Here is a 23995-nt window from a genome sequence, read left to right as displayed (position 1 = left end):
TAATAGTATTATATGAACATGGTATTCTGTATTTTTCCACCAAGCCAGCACTGGGAATTTACCATTTTTTTGAAATAGGAAAGGATCCCCATTATACATTCAAGCACCATTTTAACAAAACAAAATGTACCTATAATTATATACATTTATTTACTAGATTTCAGGGCTAGGCTATCTGAAAGCAAATACTGAACACAAGAGGATGATATATGTCTTTCATGTTCTGTGGTGCTATCATATGATACGGAAAAATTCAGGTACACTGAATTTGTAGCAGGTAGATCATCGACTGGATTTGATGTACCTTATGCCAGCATGCAATCATTATAATTAGAACATTCTTAATTCCTTGTAATCATGTTTTTTTTTTTTTTAATAAAAAGTTGGTCCCTTGTGCTTTGGCAGATTGCTGCAATTAAATGCACAGTGAAGTAATTTGGGGCATTGACATACGTCAATTTAAAGTGTTTGGGACATCAAAATTTACACTACTTTTGTATATGAAAGTAGAATTGTTACACTTTTTTTCTTGTCAGGATGAGTAGTAACAATTATGGAAATAATAATTTCAATATTGATTGAATTGCAGCTAGCCGCGGTCTTTACTATGTAAAGCACAGACTCAGGTCCTATTCTCAGAAACTAAAGAGTTAGGGAGGACAAACATGGGGCCACCACCCTTCCTTGCCCTGCTCTGCTATTCCCCAAACAACTGGCCATTTATGAAAGAGTTCAGGGAGTTGTGCAGATTAGTGCTTACCCAGAACTTAAGGAAATTCCAGCTAAAGGAAATAAGTCTGCACATTTGTAAGAAATGGCCTCTGCTTCTAAGCCACATAAGAACTTTAAGGAAACCTGGAGGAGTACAAGGGGCTTATTTCAGAAGCTTGTCTTCCCTGAGCCTTTGATAGGAGACAAGAAGGAGATGGACTTTATTTTACAGGAGGAAGATGGAAATAAGTAGTGTAAGAGATATGTTTTTTGTTTTTTGTTTTTGATCTGATGAAAATTTGGTGGGGAATTGGAGTTATTTTTAAACCCATTCCCCCAAATCCTCAGAACAGGATTTTGCAAGCAGCATTTAAAAGTATTTTCATGGATTAAGGATATCTGTTGGGTGCTGCATGGCTCAAGCATGGGTGATATTGTAGCACTTGCTGACCTTCTGGTGTTTGGGAGTGGGTTTGCCAAAATGTTTCTGTAAAACTCACAGATTTTCACTTTTTAAATGTACATCTATAAAGTAATGAACAGATTTTTAAAAAATTTGCTCTTTGGAACATGTATACATGAGCTCTGCCCTCCCAAGTCATCACCTTGGGAGACAATACATGGCATTCTGATGTCACTGCCATTGGCTCAAATATTTTTGGAATTCATTTTGTGGAACTACCTTCAGAAAGAGCAGTTTTAATCTGAAATGGCCACATCTCAAGTGGTTTACATCCCAAGTGGTTATTCTAAGCTGGATCATGTTACATATTACATCTTACATGTTCTAGCAGGTCATTCCTAACTAGTCTGCATAGAATTTGTCACTTGTCTGGATGAAGGGTTGGCCACTGAAGTGCCCCGTTTTCTCTAAGTGAGAACACAAGAGAATGACTGGCCTGGAGCTACCTTATTGTAGGCCAGTTATAGTGGATAGTTAGCAAATTGCTCAGAAGTGGCTTTTCCACTTTCCTGAAGGAGCATCTACCTCCTGCTTCTCCCAAGAGAACACCCAGGCCCACTCTTTACAGGATCCACTACTGGGGCCCTGCTGCTGTGACCAGAGAATTGAGAGTGGTGGCATTTTAGTATTAGAAAAGATTCTGGAAATCACACTCATATCCTTACTTTTAGAATTACCCACTCCTTTGCCTGGGATGAGGTGAGATGGATTCTTACTGCCCCAAGATAGAGTGCCTCTATCATGGAGATGGTATAACAAATAGTGACCCCTAGTGGTTAGTAAAGACTTTAGCTCCATTTACAGGTCATAAGCTTTTGTGGGCTAGTCTAGAAACCTAATTGCCTTTGATAGCATACACTGGTGGGGAAAAATTATTCCAAAGTTTAAAATCACAACCATCTCACATGTAACCAACTTACAAACCATTAAGGAGGTAGAAATGGCAGTGTATTCTCTACCTGAGTTAAAAGATAAATCTAATACATGATTGTAGTTCTCTTATGCAGTGATGTTTCTTTTTTGTCATCAGTAATTGCTCCAACTCCAGGTATGCATATGTCTTCAGGATTTTAAAATTCTTTTGCCATCAGAATAATTCTCCTTGGATTTTCTCTCTAAACTAGAAACATTTGTTTATATAATGTCACTGTTTCTTGTTACCTTTGGTTATGTTAACATCCTTTTGGATCAGCTTTTGTGATGAGAGAAACAAACAAGTGTGTGCTTCAACTAAAGCAATTCACTGTTGTTTTTATATTTCCAGGGAGCTCAAGGATTAAGTGGCATCACTGGCATAGTTGGGGCCAAAGGGGAAAAAGTAAGATGATGATGATGATGATGATGATGATGATGATGATGATATGATAATCAAATGTGTAAATATTTGAATTTTTTGCCACTTAAAAATATCTTATTTTTAGCAACATTAAAAAAAATTTTTAAGGCTTATTTTTGAGAGAGAGAGAGAGAGAGAGAGAGAGAGAGAAACCAGGGGAAGGGCAGAGAAAGAGGGAGACACAGAGTCTGAAGCAGGCTCCAGGCTCTGAGCTGTCAGCACAGAGCCTGATGCAGGGCTCGAACCCTCAAACCACAAGGTCATGACCTGAGCTGAAGTCTGACGCTTGACTGACTGAGCCACCCAGGCGCCCAAGCAACATCATTTTTTATTTTTTATTTGCTTTGTGGATGTTTAGTTAGGTTTTCACATTTCTGTTATAAACATAGATGATAGAAAAGAGTAGTACATATGATACCTATGTATTATATATTTTAAATTATCTCGAGTAAATAGAAGTAAGCAGGGCTGTTACATTTTATCTCTTTATCATTATCAATAGTTAATACTGATAGCACTGACACAATACCTGGAAATCAAAGCAAAGACAAGGAAGGAATGGAAGGAAGGGAGAGGTAAGAGAAGGCAGGATATCCCTAAGGACACTGGGGCCATCTGTGGCTCTCTGCTAGGTGGATTGCTGAGCTCTGCCTTCAACAGGAATCCTATACTTGTGGCTGGAGTTTTCGAATCTGTCCTTAGCCCAGTTGCAAAGACCAGATTCTCCTACCATTTCCATAGCAAGGCACTGCGAGATGCTGGGGAGATTCAACAATAAGGACTTCAAATTTGTTATTTATTGAGAGAAACGAGTGAGTAGATAGCTAACTACAATGTATACAAGAGACCCATAAATTTGAGGGCAAGTGGTTTGAGGGAGTGAAGATGAAGGAATGGTTACTCTTGATCAGGGAACTGGGAGGGCTCAGGGAGGAGATGGTGACATCAGAGGGATGCCAGACCTACCTGGAAGACATGCTCCTACTGGTGGAGGATGGGGCTAGGGAGGGCTTGGCTGAGTATTGTGAACGAAAACAATGGAAACTTGAACATTCATGCTGTGTCCAGAAATGTCTTTCTCACTGTGTGTGTATGTGAGTGTGTGTAGGGGTGTGTCTACCTTCTCTATCAGATTTTCAGAAAATGGTTACTACTTACAGAGTATGTTAGAAAAGCCACTTTGTGGGCTTGGAAAAAGAAAAGCACTTTGCCTACCACCACTTCTGACCCTCACCTCTTTCTCTTTAGAACCTCTAGAGCTAATTTGTGTCATTTCACACAGAAGCACAGGACTTTTATTAACCGCTAAGTGGGACTAACTTGCACATTGTAGGTGCTCAAAAAAATAAAACTAAATTTTTTAAAAGAAATGCATATTCTTGGAAATTGAAGGAATTATTTTGTGACTCTTTTTTTTTCAGCCTTGCTGTCCCTTTTGGGTATTCTCATTCTGCCTGTTTTACTCTTCCATTTCCTCTAGAATATTTCTTTTCTAAAAACACTGTATTTTAAAAAACATATTTCATATTTCTATATTCATGTTACCTTAAGTAACATTCTGTGTGTATCTCTTCTGTTATTAAGTAATACATCCCATTTGTTTTGAAGTTGCTGATACCTAGGCCTTCGCTTTTTCTGGGTTTAAATCATCTAAAATATGTGACCCCACACTTTGAAACCAATTACTGTTCTTGATATGCTCTTTATTTGAGGCATGTTTTTTACTTGGCATTTTTCAAAATTTCTCATTTCCTCTGAGTTCTGTCAAATTGCTTTCCATAAAAAAAAAAAAAAAAGCAAGCTCTTCTCATGAACTCAGACCCCTGGCGTGGTTGCCTAGTAACAGCATTTTGGGTCTCAGCTTGTGCTGAACAGCAATAAGAGAGAGAGTGAGTGCATCACAGCCATTTCTATAATGCAAAGGCCGGGCTCCGCTCTCACCACGCAGGGTGAATGATGAATTCAAGGTCTTTTTCGGGTCTTCCAAATCTCTCCTTCCCTGGTGAACGTAGACTGCTTTCTGCTCTGTTCTAGTTTTTAGGGATCAAAGAATTTCAAGGCTCTGGGGTGCCTCTGCTTCGGTTGTGTCCTTTATTTGATTCTCTCTTTTCTGAACGTTCTATCAAAGGTTTTCTGATTCTTAATTCTTACTACAGATGCTGTCCACCTGGTTTTCTTGGGCTGACATCCATCCAATACTCTTTGGACTGTTTTCTATTTATTTTATCATCTCCTTACCTCAACCCTTTTCATTAGGAGATGGCTTGTGGACTCCAGTGGCCCTTCTGCCTTCTCATTCACTTAGCAGATGATTTAAATCTTTACAAAGATTTAAAGAGGTTGTATTTTATCATGTAGCCTATGCAGAAAGCACTAACCGCCCCCCCTTTTTTGTTTTAAAATCACAGTTTGATTCTTATAATTAAATAAGAAGGTGACATGTACAATATAACCAAGTCGGAATTGATTTCAAGACAATTACATTTCTAAAGCTGTGTAGTTTTTATGCCACCATCACTTGGTAGGGTGTTTGTTGTGAAGGAAGTAAATGAATTATTTCAAATAAACTGAACCTAATGCCCATCCAGGATGGAAGAGGGCATACTCAAATCCTTATTACAATTCGTTCTTCTAAACCGCATGGCTGGACTTCTGATTCTGGATCTTGGTGGAAATCCAGTGTCACAGAATCCCACCCACAGCTGCAGCAGCAGCAGCAGCAGAGTCCATGCCAACTATTCTTTGGGTGGCTCCTTGGTCTTCACCGCTAACAAATTCCCATCAGAATCCTGAGAGGCCTGCAGGGTGAGTACCAAACCTCTTCAATAGGTTTGTCAAGTTCTCTAAACAGGTACCAGTGTTTTCAGTTCATGTCATCAATCAAGAATGGATACAGTGTTAACTTAAAATATCCAGAGTGGTATCAAAGACTGGCCATAAGTACTTTGGGTGGGATGAGAAGATGCAAACTAAGTGTTTTCATATCTGAGGTGTCTGATTAAACACTCACCACGGGTGCCTGGGTGGCTCAGTTGATTAAGCAATCACGCGAGGTCATGATCTCACAGTCTGTGGCTTCAAGCCCTGCATTGGGCTCTGTGCTGACAACTTAGAGCCTGGAGCCTGCTTTGGATTCTCTATCACCCTCTCTCTCTGCCCCTCCCTGCTGGCACTCTGTTTCTGTCTCTCTCTCAAAAATAAATAAACATTAAAAAAAAATCCCTGGAGTTCACTGATGAATACAGTATATGTTGCAAACACAAAACCTCCTTTTTTATCTGGCTATTGAAGTTCTGTAGAAAGACTGATGTGGCCTTTAACATAAATGAGTAATCTTGAGGTGCCTGGGTGGCTCAGTCCGCTAAGTGTTTGACTTGATTTTCAGCTCAGGTCATGATCTCATAGTTAGTGGGATTGAGCCCTGTGTTGACAGTGTGGAGCCTACTTGGGATTCTCTCTCTCCCCCTGCTCTCTCTCTCTATCTCAAAATAAATAAATAAACATTTAAATGGCTGATCTTAATTTCATTTCTTTGTCTTTTTTTTTTTTTTTTGTAGGGTGCTCGGGGCTTAGATGGAGAACCTGGGCCTCAAGGTCTCCCTGGTGCACCTGTAAGTAGTTTTCCTTTTACAAGACCCAATGACAGATTCTTTAGCAATGATCAGTAAAGATTATTTGCTCTGTGTGTGTGTGCATGTGCACACATGTCTTCCACATGTGAATAATTAAAGTAGTAAAATGGGCAATAGTTTTTATATTTATTTAAACAAATTTTAATCATGATGAGCATCATTTTCTTGGACAAAGAGAATGTTCTTTTGACTTGGTATGGATTTTTGTTTTTCTTATAGGTGAAGTCAAAATGTTGAGTTTTTACATTTGTTGTGTTTTCCTTTTGTTTTGGTTGCCAGGATGCTTAGAGTCACAGTAACCATCTGTTACTATATTTCAGTTGCTTGGATAATTCTTTTCCTTTTCTATGATTTCTGACCTCATTATTCTATATTTTGACTGTCACATGCACATGTGTCATTATTACGGGCTGCCTCACACCTTTTCTAGAAATAAATACAAAGCCGTCTATTAATAACCACTTTGATCACAGAAAAAGTAGAGAAGGTATAATTAAAATAGAATCTCCAACTATCAAACTCCTATGGCCCAGTGGGAAAGACAGAATGTAACTATGTTGTACATTATAAGATCAAGCACTAGAATATGTGGTGGAGGTAATCCATGCAAGAGGATCTTAGAGGCAGGTTGACCTGGAAAGCCATTCTGGGGGGGATGGGCAGCAGAGTACAGGTGAGAAAGAACACTGTTGGTGGTGATGGGGGTATGTGTTGTCATAGGGGCTGTTACTGTCTGGCATTGGAAGTTTCTACTGAGAAGATGAAATTGAATAGATGAGGTAGGATCATATTATGGAGTGCTTTTAATGCCAATCTTAGCAGTTTGAACTGATATAGTAGCAATAGGAAGCCATTTGAGATTGTAGAATGGTTATGCAATTCAACAAAAGCTGTATTTTAGGAAGACACATCCTCTATTACCGCCTATACCATAAATCAACATTAGCCAGATAATTTTGACAGGAACCCCTATCATTGCCTGGAGAATGAAATAATATGGAGACAAGATTGGCAACTGATCCAAACCTCAACTCAGCAAGATAGTCAATGCATTTAGCTGATATGTAGACATAGTTACTGATGTCAAGGTTATCTGCAGCATGGATCTTAATTTTATTATACCTATACATCCAAAGAACACAGAAGCTTTATGCATTTAAAATGAAATCAAAAGACATGTAAGTCTCAGTTATCCCCATGGCAATATAAATTTTTAAGACAATGTAATTTTATAAAAAGATTTCTCGAGGGGCGCCTGAGTGGCTCAGTTGGTTAAGTGTCCAACTTCGGCTCAGGTCATGATCTCATGGTACGTGAGTTTGAACCTCGCATCAGGCTGTGTGCTGACAGCTCAGAGCCTGGAGCCTGTTTTAGACTCTGTATCCCCCCCTCCACCCCCATCCCTCCCTGGCTCACACTGTCTCTTTCTCAAATAAACATTAAAAAAATTATAAAAAATAAAAAAGATTTCTTGAGCTAGCCATCCAAGTCAGAGCAAAGGTTGAAAGAGCAGTAGTAAGGTAATATGGATGGAGTTTTATAATTTCAAAAGTCTATCAATAAGTGACTTCTGCTTGTATTAACAACATTTTATTTTCATACAGGGTGATCAAGGACAGCGAGGACCTCCAGGAGAAACAGGTCCCAAGGGAGATAGAGTGAGTTCAAATTAGTGTTAATCACTGTAAACATGGTGCTTTTTGGTGTCCTCTGATTCTGCTTACCTCTTTGATGTGTCCTAAGTATTGTGATAAATGAGCATGTCTTGTCTATCCTTGCCTTTCTGCCCTGCAGGGACCTCAAGGTTCTAGAGGAATTCCTGGTGTCCCTGGGTCCAAAGGAGACACGGTATGTCCTGAGCCACAGTTATCAAGCACATTTTTCAAAGTGATTATTAACTTGTAATAAAACTTTAGAAAATAATGAAGGGAAGAAGGCTGTGACTATTTCTGAGAGACAGTCTGTTTCTTTGTGTGTCTGTAGGGCTTGCCAGGTGTGGATGGCCGTGATGGGATACCTGGAATGCCTGGAACAAAGGTAGCTGTGTGGCCCTGGCCAACCAGGCACAGCATTTCCATTACTACATTACTGGGAAATGTATTTAGCTGGCTTTGGCTTTTCTCCTCCTTTTAATTTTTAAATCAAGTGTCAACTGAAAATACTATTAGAATAGTATGTTTCTTTACTTGGTTTTAGGAACTCAGTAAAATTGCCCTGTTAATGAAAGTCGCTGAAAGAAACTGTGTATTTTGATTAAATTTATGTCCTAAGTCCATCGTCCTCCTCCCCCCTCCCTGAACTGGATCATATTATAAAAGTGCATGTAAGGTCAGATGTAGAGATTTTCCTTCTACTTAGAAGGTCTGTGTCCTTTCCTTTCTTGAAAGAAATTAAGCAGTTCATACAAGTCCAATGATGCATACAAACTTCTTTTTTCAGGGTGAACCAGGGAAACCTGGGCCTCCTGGTGATGCAGGATTGCAAGGGTTACCTGTAAGTATTTGAGTCTTTAAATGTTTATTGGTTTGGGTACATATTTTGAAAATATGAATTTTAGGGAGAAATAATTTGATAAGTTCTGGGGAGCATATATGCTACTTTAATTTTATATTTTTACAGTTTTACATTTTCTACTTTTTTCTGAATAACTAGCTATTTCTCTAATAACTATACTAAGCTTTAATTTTATCTTCTATCTTTAGTTCACTCAATTTGTCTTATTTCACTAACCCTGAGCTATGGGCCAGGGTCATATACTTCCTCCTACTTTTAACCAGTTCTGAAGTTCTTGTTAGCAGAGTTGAGCCATAAGAGGGTTGAGAGTGTGTTCATAGGACAATGTGAGATATAAGATACCATTTTTTTTTTTGCTGTGTGGTATTTTGAATTATTCAAATTGGTGTTTCCCTGCATTAATGTGGCTGGAGGCTAATGTGGATTATACAGATGTATTCTTGGAGACACATGTTTCAAGGTTACAAAGGGATACTTGGTGATTTGAGGACTGGCCACAATTTATTATGATATCTGTCTGACATTTCAAAATAACCAGTGAGAGAACATTAGGACTCCCAATAGTATCAAATTTTAGTTAGAGCCAGCATTCTCCTGCCATTTTTTTTCCTACTTAAGCGTTAGCGATTCAGTAGGTAGGTCCTTGTTTTGTTATTCTGTACCTCAAATCATGCTGGTAGTAGAAGCTCCCATTGACCTGAAAATAGTACTGGATTATAATTTGGAAATTCATGCTTGAAAAATAACTTTAGTTTAGAGGCAGGATTTGCCTAAGGGTGTTCAGACTTAACAAGCCAGATACAGTGAAGCAATTCCTTCTAAACTGTTCAGAATTTGGGAACTAGGGAGAAGGTCCCTCACATTAAAGCTTTGCTGCTGTCACAATCCCCTTGGCCCCTCGGCATGAAGTGAGCACGGCACCTGCAGATCCTCAGGTGAAGTGATTCAACCCGTGTTCTGTATGCGCTGTTTCAGGGTGTACCTGGGATCCCTGGAGCAAAGGGTGTTGCTGGTGAAAAGGTAAAAGATTAAACCTTTTTAATTAGTACTTTTCTCTATTTCTTTATTCTTTCGTTAGTGTGTTTTACTTATCATTTTTAGTATTTCCAGCCTGACTTTTATTTTTGACTCTAAGCAGAAATGAAAAAGGCTTTATGGCTTCAAATGCTATTCTCTTTCCTAGCTGCAAACAGAATACTTTGACAAAGTGTTGCTGATTAGACTTCCTTCCTGAAAGTGTCATCCTTTGCCAGTAGAAAACAGAGAAAGTGTTACTGTTCTTTACCACTTAAAATAAGGAAATTGTTACTAAGCCATAGACATTATATCACAATTAAAAACAACAGGTGAAAGAAAAATTAAAGGGAGAAGACATAGCTTTGAAGAAAATAGATAAAATGTGAATAATGTAGAATTTGGTCACTACCAGGTTATATGGCTACAGCTCTCTAATTATAGGGGTCCACAGCATCTTTAAAGAGCAGAGATGTTCCCTAATAAGTAGACTGTGAGAGACTGATGGTGCAGATGACATCCCAGACATGTGCTTTCCCTGGAGCTTGCTGGCAGGGTTTTTCTCAACAGCACATCCTCTTACTCCTCATGTTCACAGGATTCTTTTTAATTTTAATAGTGTCAGTGTCAGGTAAAAGGGCTCAAAGAAAGGTAGTGGAGACAGAAGTGGTAAAGGAAAGACACATATAATTAATATTGTGAAGAAAGAAAACTTTTCTCATATTCTTGTCTGGCTAATGACCTTCATTTTTTTGACATTTGACCTTCACTTTTGGACTTTTTGACACCTTTACTATACTTGTGGGAATAACAGAACATTATCCTGAATCTGAAAAACTTTTTAATGTATCCACTAAGAAAGAGATTCTACATCTTCCCAAATTCTCAATGTGAAATTGGGAAATTAATGCTATTTAGGTGTCAGAAATGCCTGGTCTGGCCTAGACGGGTTGATGATATGCTTACTTGCTGTCTGAATTACCCTGAATGTTGCTCTTTACCTTTAGGGTAACACAGGTGCTCCAGGGAAGCCTGGTCAATTGGGGAATTCAGGCAAACCGGTAAGATGCCATGAGTTACCTTTCCTTATATTATAACCTGTTGCAATCAGTGAGCAAAGAATTAGGGAGTGTTAACTTTTTCTTTCCTTACCTTCCTCATAATAGGGCCAACAGGGGCCTCCAGGAGAAGTGGGACCCCGAGGACCCCGAGGGCTTCCTGTGAGTACTCCTTTTCTGTAGAACCTTCCAAGGTGCCTTCTCAGGGTTTTGCTGGGTGTTCTTCCAATCATTTGTTCATTTATCCATGAATGCCTTCTGGTGTTTGAGCATGTCCTAGCCGAGAGAGACAATGGAATGGGAATGCTATTCATGTATACACATGCTTTTTTTAAATTCAGAAAGTGGAAATAAAACTTTAAAAATGTTTAAAATATGTTTAAAAAGCATGATGACCCTTTTTGCTCTCATCTCATGTTGAGGGAAATATTTTAGTGTGGTTAAAGAACAATAGTACTGAGATATAATTCATGTACTATATAATCCACCCATTTAAAGTATACAATTTATTGATTTTTAGCATATCTGTGGAATTATGCAACCATTACCACAGTCCATTTTCAACATTTTCGTCATCCAAAAAAGAAACTCTGTGTCCACTTGCAGTCACTCAACACTTCCTCCCAATCTTCTCAGCTCTACTCAACCACGAATCCACTTTCTGTCTCTGTAGATTTACCTGTTCTGAAAATATCATATAAATGGTATCATACAATTATGTGGGTTTTTCAGTGATTCGCTTCTTTCAACATGTTTCAAGTCTTAGCTATGCTGTAGTGTGTATCCGTACTTCGTTCCTTTTTATTGGTGAATAATTTCAGTTGCATGGATATACCAAATTTCATTCATTCTTTCATCCACTGATGGACATTTGGGTTATTTCTGCTTTTTGGCCATTATGAATGATGCTACTATGAAAATTTTTCTATGAGTTTTTGTGTGGTCACATGTTTTTCTCTTGAGTACGATACCTAGAAGTAGAATTTCTAGGTCATGTGAGAACTATGTTTAGGTTTTTGAGAAACTGCCAGACATTTTTTAGTGTGAGTTTGTAAATGTGCCTATTTTGCATCAAATATAGCAACGTAGATTTTCCCTTTAACCCTTAGAGAGAAACTGATTAGGAAATTAAACGTTAATGTGAACTTTAAAAAATTCTCTCTGGCCTTCAGTATAAAGTTCTTGTTTTCAAAATCTGCTGAGTATCAAAAAGAATTCCAAGTGAGAACACAGAATTATTTCTAAATATTGTTGTTACTTCTTTTAAAGCATTCCATGAGCATGCTTAATGAGGATTTTCATGTTTGAGGGAAGTGAAATATTCCAGGTGTCTTGTGACACGAGAGGGGAATTTTTCCATTTCTCATGGATGTTTGTCAACTGACCTCTACCAGGTGGTTTCCAAAAGTTTCTCTGCAGCCAAAGAAACTAGCTATTGCCCCTCATTATGCTCCTTGCTCCCTCGCTGCTCACTTATCCTTTTCTTCTCTCTTGCTTGAAGCCTGCAAATTTCTAATTAAAATACTTTCCTTAAATTGACTGCCAAAGCAATGAGTTTGTAGCTAGATCACATTCCTAAAACAATGAAGATTCTCCGTGACTGGTCCAGAAAGATTTAACAGTGTGGGAAAGGGGCACTGAAACTTTGAGAATGTTGGCTATTAAGTCTAGTGTTCACTTTGTAGAGCAGAAAACAGTAAAGGTGAAGGAGCACCTGCTGTGTGTGAGGACCACACACTGAAGCACAAAATGTGACACAGTAGAGAGGGCTTGGCCCATCATCAGTTAAGTGCCATGGGATATATCGAGAACCAGAGGCAGAACTGCGGAAGGAGATGGGGTGGGAGTGTTTACTTCTTTTATGTGAGGGCAGGCAGATCTGTTATGCCTATATCTGTTCTGCCTATGTTTCAACCTGATTCAGGTTTTGATTTTTGTGTTTCTGTAAATGTCTAGGTTCTCATTGCAGCTCAAAGCTTTGGTGTTTTTCTTCGGTCATGATTCCTATCTCTAGTAGGACCCGCTGATTCTACCACCTCCTTTTGAAGGTCTCTTACATTTGACTCTTCTTTTCTAAGCCGACTTCCACTGTCCTGGCTCAGATCATTAGCTGCTGCTTGGATTATCCGTTGTCTCCTGATTTGCCTCCCCAGCTTGTCTATCCTTCCTCTACCAGTGTTTCCCAACAAGGTACTCCTGGCATCTTGGTTGGGATAATTCTGTGTTCCCCAGGACCTTACCCTAGAACTCCAGTAGTGTTCCCATGGCCATGGTGACACACAAAAGTATCAGGCACCATTTCAGAGGCCTGGGGACTGGCTGTGACTCCAGCTGTGCAGACTGCCATCCTGGTCTTTTTGAAGTATGCCTTCTGTCATCACTTCTCTTCTTTATTTACAAATCTTCCATGGATCTCCACTGGCAATTAAAGAAAGTACCAAATCTTAAGCTGTTGGTTTACCCTCTAGTTTTATGTTCCACTTCTGCCTTGCTCAGAGCCAGCCTGTGTTCAAGTCAAGCTGGACTCCATGCTAATTTCCAAATAGTCTCTGTACTTCTCAGCCTGCCTTTCTTTTCTTATGCTCTGCACTTAGATGGCTTTCTTCTCAATGTCCCAAGTGTCTTCTTAGATGTGATTAAAATGTTAATTGTACAATGAAACCATCTCTGATTATGTCCCATCCTCCAGATAGAAGTGCTCTCTCCTTATTCTGAACCCTACAACCCTGGGCCCCTGAAAACTTTTTAAATTAATTAATTTTATTTATTGTTTTAGATTTTATTTAAATCCAAGTTAGTTAACATATAGTGTAATAATGGTTTCAGGAATAGAATTTAGTGATTCATCACTTACATATGAACCCAGTGCTCATCCCAACAAGTGTCCTCCCTAATACCCATCACCTATTTTGCCCTCCCCCACCCACCTGCCTTCCAGCAACCCTCAGTTTGTTCTCTGCATTTAAGAGTCTCTTATGGTGTGCCTCCCTTTTTGCCCCTTGCTGTGGAAACAGCGGGGATGCAGGGACACCTGTGATCCGCCTTTGTGGTCCCTACATCTCTTTACTCAGGGCCTGTCGCAAGGCGGTGCTTAATAAATATTTCTTAAAATGAACTGAATTGGAGGTATAATAAATCTTGCTATGCTGCTTATGTTGGTAATAACTGACTTCTCACCTACTATAAATTTTATAGAAAAGTGTCACGAGAGGTTCTAAGTATTAGAGTTCTGGAGCAGAGTTTTAACATCAAATCTACTTAGTGAAGGATACGTTTATTCTTTCATTTTACATCATTAAATTTAGTTTCATAGATAAAGGTTCACACATTTTCAACTATTCCTCACAAGTTTTAGCAGTTTTTCCTGAAAATGTCAAATTGAAAAGCTGAGTAGAAGGAATGAAAACCTATTTCTAATGTGTCCTACTAATGGACCAGGCTAATTGGAGCATGTCTTTGAAATTAAGTGGTGTTCCCCTTTCCAAACCATTGTTCTAACAGCTTTAGCCAATGCCACAGCAAGATATATGGGAGGTTTTTTGGTCACCGCCAGTGATGACATATGAGCACATATCTTTACCACTTGGATCGTGCTTCTGGCTTTCTCAGTCACACTCTACTGCTTTTCACTTGGATCTGGGTGACTCCTGGTTTACAGCAGGCTTATGGCTGGGGCCTTGGATCCAGTGGCTCCTGGTCCATTTCCGTCTTTCAGGCTTCCCAGAACTTGCCAGGGCTTTTGTTGAGAGTTGTGTTTGCTCTGCTCTCATGATTCTGACTGGGATGAGCGAGTGCCATGCTGATCTGCTTCCAGTTTTCTGAAGATTATACACTCCTGGAGTACAGAAGCCTCTCTCATTTCTCTTGAAGTTCTACCCCCACCTATCGTCAACAGCTCTGGGCACAGAGGTCCCCATATGGTGTTGAATGGTTGAAACTGCCTTCCTGTGCCACCCAGACCATGGAATATTATCCCTGTCAATAATTTGTGAAGCAGCTGTGGTGGTTATAGATTTTGATCTGCCTCCATGTGTGCAAGAATATTTAAACCTACACCAGAGAGAAATAAAACTATACAATGCTGTAAAATTGAATAGATTTTTAAAATATCTTTGTGGCAAACCTAAAAATTACCATTGCACTAGGACTAATATCATCTTCTAATATTAATATGAAAATGGTTTTGTAAAAGCAACAATCTGTAGAAATCATAATTGATCTTCTGGGTTAATCAGCATCCTTTTTCCCAGAGAGAGGCACTTAAGTATATACTCCAGACTAAGTATAATGATTTATAATTTCTCACTTCCAAAATTAGCATAGTACTAAGAATAATGTTCATTCTTCATCTAGTTAGCATTTTCGGTAATCAGGCAAATGCAACCACCATCACAATCTAGGGGACAATGGAATAAAGTCCAAAATTTTTTTTTTTTTGCAAAATAAGTATGATAACATCAGTATAATGAAATAGATTTTTCCATGATATTTTAAAAGTCTTGTAGCTCTATTTTAAAAGGCAGAGTTCCAAGTAGAATAATTTGTCTGTATTTATTGAAATTAGTTTTACAAAACAGCTCCCAGTATTTATTTATAAAGAAGGCGCCTTCTTGGTGGTTAATGGTCTTGATAGAAACTAGAGAAACGAAGATTGCAGACTTTTTTTTTTTCCAAGAGCAATTTTTACACTCAAAGAAATGGGAGATTTGAAACGCAAAGAACAATTTAATTAAACATTTGATTAAAAAACATAATTTTGACTGATTTCTTTAGGCCTTGGGTAAAATCTTGGATAAAAACAGTAACTAATGTTTACAGTGCTTACTATGAGCCAGACACTGTTCTAAGTGCTTTATGGATCTATTCAATCCTCTCAAAAACCCTATGAGATAGGTACTGCTTTTATCCCCACTTCATAGGTAAGGAAACCGAGGCACCGAGAGGTGAAGTTACGGGCCTGGAGTTGGCTGATGCACAGCGGGGCCAGGACCTGGCAGTGGGGCTCAGTGCCTGTGGCCTCATCTCCAGTACCTTGCCAGCTCTAGTCAAGGCTCTGCAGGATGGTTTTCATTTGAAGTTAGCTTGCCAGATTCTAATGGTCCAAGGCATATTTAGCAAATTTAAAATTTTGGTGTTTACGGAATTTTCATAATGAGCATTTAACAAAAGTTTACATAAAGCTGGTGAAGACAAACAAATATGACATGAATCCACACAGATTCCTGGGTCTTACCTCAGAGCTACAAAGTAAGAATATATGGGAGCAAGGAGGAGGGAAGCAGAAGGAGGAGCAGGGAGATGGAGTGGTGGAAGATGTCTGGTGAAATATAGTTCTTTTAGTGTTTATTTAGTTTAAGAGAGAGAGAGAGAGCGTGTATGTGAGCATGGGGGAGGGGCAGAGAGAGAGGGAGAGAGAGAGAGAGAGAGAGACAGAGACACAGAGAGGGAGAGAGAGAATCCCAAGCAGGCTCTGTGCTATCAGTGCAGAGCCTGATGCAGGGCTCAATCCCATGAATTGTTAGATCATGAACTGAGCCGAAATCAAGAGTCAGACACTCGACCGACTAAGCCACCCAGGCACCCCAAGGGAACTATATTTCTAAAACACTCTTTGGGGGATTCTAATGCACAGCCATAGTTGGGAATCACTGGTAGAGGGTCTGCATCTTTTTTAAAGCATTGATTGGCTTCTTAAATAGGGAGGAGTTGGCAGATGTGTCTGAACATATTGGAGATATATATGGTGGCACTGAGCATCCAAGAGAAAAATAAAGCCTTTTAATGTTCCTCATTTTTTTTTAATGGTAGGGTTCTGCCTTTTTTTCTGGTCCCTTACAATTTTTTTTGGTTACAAATCAGAACTCTTGTTGTCACAGGGTTTGTAAATATTAGTCACTGAGCAGAAAAGCCATATTCCTACCAGTCTCCCTTGACCTCATCTGAGAATATGGTAATCACCACAGCTTTTGAAAAACAGGAGGTTTACATGTATTTAGCACACCTGTGGTTCCAAGGTCATGGTTAATTGCTCCCTACAACATGTGTTTAATCTATGTTTTTAAAGATTACTATTTATATCTTGAATACTCATGCTCATCTTACTCACAGGTGAAATTCTAGAACTTAGAAAATGTTTTTAGAATACATAGAAATCCTAAGAATGGCCATCAGAAAATCTTGTCCTAACACTCTATTTGTAACTGCTTGGTCATTGTTGTGAAAATAAACATCACCTTTGTCAAACTTGAGATGATTTCTATAGAAATACCTATGTTTCAAATGGCCAAGAACCTGCGTGGCTCAGTTAAGTGTTCATGCTCTCTTTCTCTCAAAATAAAATAAATAAAATTAATCTCTGAAAAAAATAAAATAATATGGCCAAGAATTTAAAGGGTGGAAGAGAAATAAAAATGAGTAACACATGCTGAAAAATGCTTGTAATTTTACTGATCCTCTAGTCCTACTCTAGTCCTCTGGGTGTGCTGGGCTTGTGGGTGTAGAAGTTCAGCAGAACAGACTGTCTACACTGGGGTTCTGAGCCATTCATATGTGTTGCCAAGGTCCTGCCAGCAGCTGGAAAACACTTACGAATTGACTAATAAGAGCTCCTGAAAGACAGAAAAAATAAGATACCAGCAGAGAAAAATCTTTGTCTTTGACTGGAAAAATAATCCCTACAAGAAAGAAATGAAAAGTTATACAATCCTCTATTTTAACTTAGCCCTTTGGTTTGTGAAAGAGAAAAAAAGTACATCAATCATCTTTATTTTGGCATAATGGTTCACTTATTTAGAAGTGAATACTTGAGTTTGTGTCAAGAACTGCTTTCCTCTTCTGATATCATTAATTAGTTTTCCCACTGATGACTATTAATTATTCTGTGAATTAAAGTCATGTTAGCCCAATGACATTTAGGATCTTAATCATGATGCAGTTCAGAAATTATTGAAAATGCCAGCAGAACAGACATACTGAAGAAAATCTGTCTTGAACTTTCAAGTGCTGGGTTAAATTAACGGGATGGAATCCAGTCTTTATATTTATATTTATATTTATATTTATATTTATATTTATAGATGGATAGAATCTATCACAGTGGCTGGTTTCTTACATCTTTCCAGTGCCCATCTTCAAAGGACGCTGCCTCAGGCTTCTAAGCTGCTCACAAGGGTTAAGGGCTAATGTACCATACAAACTTATATACTAGACAAGCTGCTTATATAAACATTTTTTATAAAGTATTTAAGAGGTTTTCATTTAAATCACCTGTAATTCATTTGAAACAACTGCCACTTAATTATAGCTCCAAGCTAGAGACCTGTAATTTAGCAAACATTTCTTAATCCTTTAAAAAAAACTGGAAATTCAGAATGATGATAGATCTTGACACTTAGTTCAAATTACAGATAAATTAATAGTATATGGGCCAGATCAGGATAATCTTTATATATATCAAAGGGGCATCTGGGTGGCTCAGTTGGTTAAGCATCCAACTTTGGCTCAGGTCATGATCTCCCGGTTGGTGAGTTTGAGCCCTGAATGTGGCTTTCTGCTGTCATCCTCTGCGCCCCCCCTGCCCCTCCCCTGCTTGCACTCTCTCTCTCTCAAAAATAAATAAACATTAAAAAATATATAAATATCAAAAATTAATATGAAGTTTTTGTGTCATTTTAAAGTAAAATGAAGTCAAAAGACTACTTTCATTTTTATTTATACTGCCCAGGAAATGTGATTATTTATCCAATAGCCTTGTGTTCAGTTTAGTTGAATATGTGTTCAAAATAAACGTTTATCAGACTGCATAAAACCGTATGAGGTTCTTGGGGAAAGAAATTGAGGAATTCATGTCTCCTTTTCTCAAAAGGCTTAGAGTTTCAAATAAAAAATTGAAGTTGGCTCAGAAAATGAAATGTTGCTTTTGGTGCATTTTCATTATAAATTGTACTTTCCAAAGTTTATTTAATCTTTTAAGATATGTTTAGAACAAGAATGTGTAGAACAAAGAATTTTGTATGTCAGAAACTTTGTAAATTTCTATTATCTCTTTTTGAAGTTGCATTAGTAACTTAAAGATAAACATCCCTGTCCTGTTTCTCTTTTTTCACTCTTTTGCGGTTCAAGATCTTTTACCAGACGGTGCATTAAAATGTACCGTAGACCTGAAATTTACTCTGTGTTTAGGCATTCTGTGGAATTCAAAAGTAATATACCTATACCTCAAGGGCAAATAATCTAAATGAGAGGATAAAACATATACACAAATAGCCGTAATATAAGTTATAGTGTGACTTAGATGCTGAAAATTACTAATTGTCATTTCACATGGTTGTATCAGACATCATTTTTATCTAATGGTTTGTAATCACAAGGAACAGTTAACACATTCACTGAAGGATTAATAGTGGGGAGGCTGTGGGCATTTTATGTAACAACGTTGAACTTGGGGAGAATACTTTGATGACTTTTATATTTAAACAAAAACCTAAGCAGAATGTTATTTTATTGACATAGTAATTAAGCATTTGAGTTCTGGCAAACAGTCCAGTTGACAGTCATGTTTGTGTTTTTCCAGGGCAGCAGAGGTGAAATAGGACCAGTGGGACCCCCAGGACCACCAGGTAAACTGGTGAGTAGTATTTCCAGTCTCCAGCAGTTTATACGCTTCATACAAAACATGGTCAACTTGTAAAAATAAGCAAGGAGAGAAAAACAATGTGCGAAGAGTGATTTAATCATCCTTGCTTGATTTCTACTGTGCTGTGAATGTGTGAAAATGTAAATGCGGAATTTCACATTATATCTAGGATACCCCCAGAGGGTGTTTGAATCAGTGTGGATTGTAGCATACATTTTGAAACGAGGAGAGACACGAAGTGCTACATTTGGCCTCTGGTTATTCTTGAAATTGAAGAGAAGTATGTGAATGCTGCCTTTGACTTCTCTGAGTAGGCTTGTTTACACAGCCAGAGAAGCACTACCATTGCACGGGCTCCACTGAAAGAGCCCACTGTTGGGGGGGTGGTGCGCAAACCCGGGAACTGAGGACCTCAGAGGTGGGACAGAGCGGGTGGAGGGACTCGCCTATTTCTTCCTTAGACTGTGGGAGAGAGGCAGATTTGAGGAGCAGAGCTATACCAACCACAGCACATTTATTTTAGACAGGAGTCAACATACCCGAGGTTGTATCTGCCTTGCATGCTTGCGGTGTTGCAGTAACACTGATTTGGGAGATTCTGTGTTTGTTTTTCAGGGTTCTCTGGGTAGTCCTGGCCTCCCTGGCTTGCCTGGCCCCCCTGGACTTCCTGGAATGAAAGGTGACAGGGTAAGCCAGCCCTCCAAAAAGTTCCTTATGTTTTGATTTTTACTATGAGAAACCAAGCTGTGTGTTTGGCGCAGTGGAGATTTTTATAGCAATGATCATAGACAGTGATCAAGAAAGGCATCCTAAATTACTGAGAGTTGGGATCAAGAAGCAAAAGAAGTCTAAGATAATAATTTCTCAGAAGGAAAAAATGAAAGTTGAGAAAAGTAAAAATTTCAGTTGTAATCAAACTTCCTGTTTAGTTTTAAATTTACATTCCTACCAGTCAGGTTTATGTGGGCATGAACAGAGAACACCCCAAGTTTTCAGCTTTTGGACAACTGTCAGTTTCTCCAGGTCTCACCTGACAGTTGTTAGGTTGTGAGGAGAGGAGCAAGACCTCGTCTGTCACATCATTCATATGTGTCCTTGTCTGCCAGCCTGATATGGGAAGTTGGTGCATTTGAAATTATGTAGTTGAATTATCTCCAAATACTGAAAAAGTATTATATTTTATTCAATACAGGGAGCAGTTGGTGAACCTGGTCCAAAGGGTGAACAGGTGGGTCCAATCAGAAGAATATGAGATGCAGTGAGTAATGCATATTAATGTACCTCACCAGCAGGGGGCACTGGCTGGTTTATGGTGTGAATAAAAAGATGGAGGCTAGCAGTTTTGCTGAATGTGCTTCATGGTGTGTGAAAGCTAGAATTTAGTTTTGTCTGTAACCTTATCTACTACTTCAATAAGCTGGAGCTGATGATGGCTCTGCCTCCAAGACCACACATTGTCCTTCCTATGAAAAGAGTGTCCCTGGCTCTGATTCACAGGATTGGTTTACTTGTAACTGATAGAGCCTTCTATAGCCACATCATCATATTTTGAGTTCTTCTGTATCAAGACTTTAACAAATAAATTATGAACATGAATTATAATTAATCCTTTTTATGGGTTCCTTTTTCTACAGTGAAAGCCTTTTTTTCAAGGAATACCTAATTTTATTTACTAATTTATTTTTTAAAGTTTATTTATATTGAGAGAGATAGAGACAGTGTGTGGGGGAGGGGTAGAGAGATAGGGAGAGAGAATCCCAGGCAGGCTCCATGTTGTCAGCACAGAGCCCGATGTGGGGCTTGAACTCATGAAATCATGAGATCAAGACAAGACCTGAGCTGAAACCAAGAGTCAGACACTTACTGACTGAGCCACCCAGGTGCCCCAAGGAATACCTAATTTTAAAATTGCTGGATACAATCATTAATCCTTAAGTTTAGAAGAAACTCAACCTCGCCTTCTATCTTTTCTCTAGGTTCTCTTCTGATTTAGACTAGCCACTGACAGATTGAGAAGCCATTGGGAGCATTTTGTATTTCTGCATGATCCAGGGGGCACTGTGGGCACTTAGGAATGCTTATCCATGTTGACTGGTTAAAACTGAGGCAAGGGACTGAGAATTCAAAAATGTGACTTTTAATCTTAATTTTTAGGGTTCCTCTGGTGAAGAAGGAGAAGCAGGAGAAAGGGGTGAACTTGTAAGACATTTTGTTCTGGTTAATGATGAGCTGTACTGATTTCTAATTGTATTAGAAACATATTTTTTCTTTGCTACTGTCACTTGCTGACTTCTATAGTGGCTACAATGTTTCTTACATAAACTAATGACTTCCCAAGACTGCAGCCAAGATCAAGTAAAGCACAGGGGAAACACCCCAAAACTGGCCTTAAGCCTTTGGAGAATAAAGTATTCTCTTATAGGTGGTGAATTTTCTTGTGGCTTTACACCTAGACATTCCAAGTGATTCTTATAGGACTATAGAAAGTCTGTGAATAGTGCCTATCATGGAAACAAAATTAATTTTATTAGGGTTACAAAGCTGTGGCTCACAAGTGTGACTGTAGGTATTCTCTGTAGTCTAAAACCTTCCAAAGACGTGACCTCCATCTCCAGAGGATGCTGCTGCTAAATCTCCAGGAAGGCAGTAAGAATGAGGAAAAATTATCTTTATTGCAAGAACTGCTAGATCTGCTGGCTCATCTCTATGGTTTTGACACAATCTAACATGACCTAATGTGAAAACTTACGTTTGGTCCTTTGGAGTGGTAACAGATTTCTCATAAAATAGTTCCAGAGAGCACTTAGTGCAGGAAAAAATTCTAGTAATGTTTTATTCACATTATCAGGATTTAGAACTAATATAAATGTAGCATCTAAATTAGGCAAAGCTCTCTATTAAGTAAATTTGAAAAAGGATGATTTTAATTTTATTTTCTGTTAAAATTTTTCATTTTATGGGCTAAGAGGATGTTTTAAGTCATTCTGTTTTGTAGTGGAGATGAACTGATGTGCTAAAACTTGAGCTGAATTCACATCTAGAATTAGGGGTGGGAGATTTCCAAATTTTATTTTTTAAGCATAAAACCATTCATATTTGGTTTGATAGACTTTTGGGGATAAGTTTTAAAACACTGTTAGAATTTCTAAAATGAAGTCATCAGGTTTAAATGTCTACTGTGTTTTGAAATAGCATGCTAGTTTGATATCTTTTGACTTACACGTTTTAATTCTCACACCTAGCATTTTAGATCTAGTTGGAGCCTTGTAAAGCTCTGATTCAACCCTGTTATTTAACAGGTTAGCCAAAGGCTAGGAGGTTATAAAGCTCACAGAGGGTCACAAAGTTAAGTAGTGGAACTGGTACTAGAATCCAAATTTTGAATCTAATGTTTTTCTGCAGTGCCAGTGCCAGGGTCCATCTGTTCATAGTTTTCTGTAGATTTCAGCAGCACAATAACCTTTGAAAGGTTTTTAGTAGACTATCAAATGTGAATGCATTGTTCTAATATAATTTTTTTTATTGATTTAGGGAGATATAGGATTACCTGGGCCAAAGGGATCTGTAAGTACAATGAATAATAATGGTATAAAAAATAAAAATATCAATAAAACTACAGAAAATGTAATACTCTGCTTTATGAAATCACTCTATAAAATTCAATTCTTAAAGGACTTACCTTCAAGGAAATTAATGTCTAAATTTATTCTTTGAGTAATGGATTCATCCAAAGGAAAAAAAAATACCTCACAACAATGTAAATGGATCTACCTTTTGAACTAACTACTCTGAAGGAAGTTTTTTCACAAGTGGCTCAATGAGAATACATGGTAATTTCTTTCACAAATGGGTCATTTTTTTCATGTTTATTTACTTTTGAAAGAGAGAGAGAGGAGAGACAGAGCATGAGCAGTGGAGGGGCAGAGAGAGAGGGAGACACAGAATCTGAAGCAGGCTCCAGGCTCTGAGCTGTCAGCACAGAGCCCGATGTGGGTCTCCAACCCGTGAACCACGAGATCATGACCTGAGCCGAAGTCGGACGTTCAACCGACTGAGCCACTCAGGCGCCCCAAATGGGTCATTTTAAAAGGACTGACTTGTCCTTTGTGGTGACAAGAGTATAAATAAATTTCATTGGCAGTCTTACCATTGCAAATATTTCAGTAATTTTATCAATCTCCTGTGTGTTCTAGTTGGGGAAGTAACAAAGTCATAATACATAAGAAAATATAACAGACAATTATTAAAGCTAGAAAATGATCATCTCATTCATCATTTTACAGAAACTAAACTGATGTCCTTAGAGATTATATGTATTCAGAATTATAGAACCAATAATAGAACCAATTATTACAATAAGACTAGTAGAACCAGTTACAGAAACCAGCAAACCTGGGGTGATTTGCTAGTTTGAAAGGAATGCACATCTAATACAAAGAAATTTAAAAGAGTATAAGGAGAAAAGATGAAGCTCAGACTCTAACCTCAAATGCCGCCACCACCAGCTTCTGGTTTATCTTTTTGTCCCTCCTGTTTCTGGAATCTCCACTGTTCTCTGTCCCGTACAACACGTTATCCTCATAGCAGCCAGTGTCATCTAGATAAAAATATAAAGCCCACTATTAATCCCTC

The 23995-nt window shown here is 38.4% G+C and overlaps 1 protein-coding gene across 1 annotated transcript in view; it reads left to right on the top strand.

The window, feature by feature from the left end:
• The window catches only part of COL9A1 (collagen type IX alpha 1 chain), an 89205-nt gene that overhangs the window by 42804 nt on the left and 22406 nt on the right, over positions 1-23995 (top strand). Inside the window, exons 20-33 of the mRNA XM_043593172.1 lie at positions 2439-2492; positions 6068-6121; positions 7747-7800; positions 7937-7990; positions 8126-8179; positions 8582-8635; positions 9632-9676; positions 10678-10731; positions 10837-10890; positions 19301-19354; positions 19979-20050; positions 20556-20591; positions 21518-21562; positions 22895-22927. Coding sequence (XP_043449107.1) covers positions 2439-2492; positions 6068-6121; positions 7747-7800; positions 7937-7990; positions 8126-8179; positions 8582-8635; positions 9632-9676; positions 10678-10731; positions 10837-10890; positions 19301-19354; positions 19979-20050; positions 20556-20591; positions 21518-21562; positions 22895-22927 — 717 coding nt within the window. The remainder of the gene's footprint in view (positions 1-2438; positions 2493-6067; positions 6122-7746; positions 7801-7936; positions 7991-8125; positions 8180-8581; positions 8636-9631; positions 9677-10677; positions 10732-10836; positions 10891-19300; positions 19355-19978; positions 20051-20555; positions 20592-21517; positions 21563-22894; positions 22928-23995) is intronic.

Source organism: Prionailurus bengalensis, chromosome B2 (genome assembly GCF_016509475.1).
Source record: "Prionailurus bengalensis isolate Pbe53 chromosome B2, Fcat_Pben_1.1_paternal_pri, whole genome shotgun sequence".
In the NCBI taxonomy this organism is placed as follows: domain Eukaryota; kingdom Metazoa; phylum Chordata; class Mammalia; order Carnivora; family Felidae; genus Prionailurus; species Prionailurus bengalensis.
This window is presented reverse-complemented; position numbering and strand designations above follow the sequence as displayed.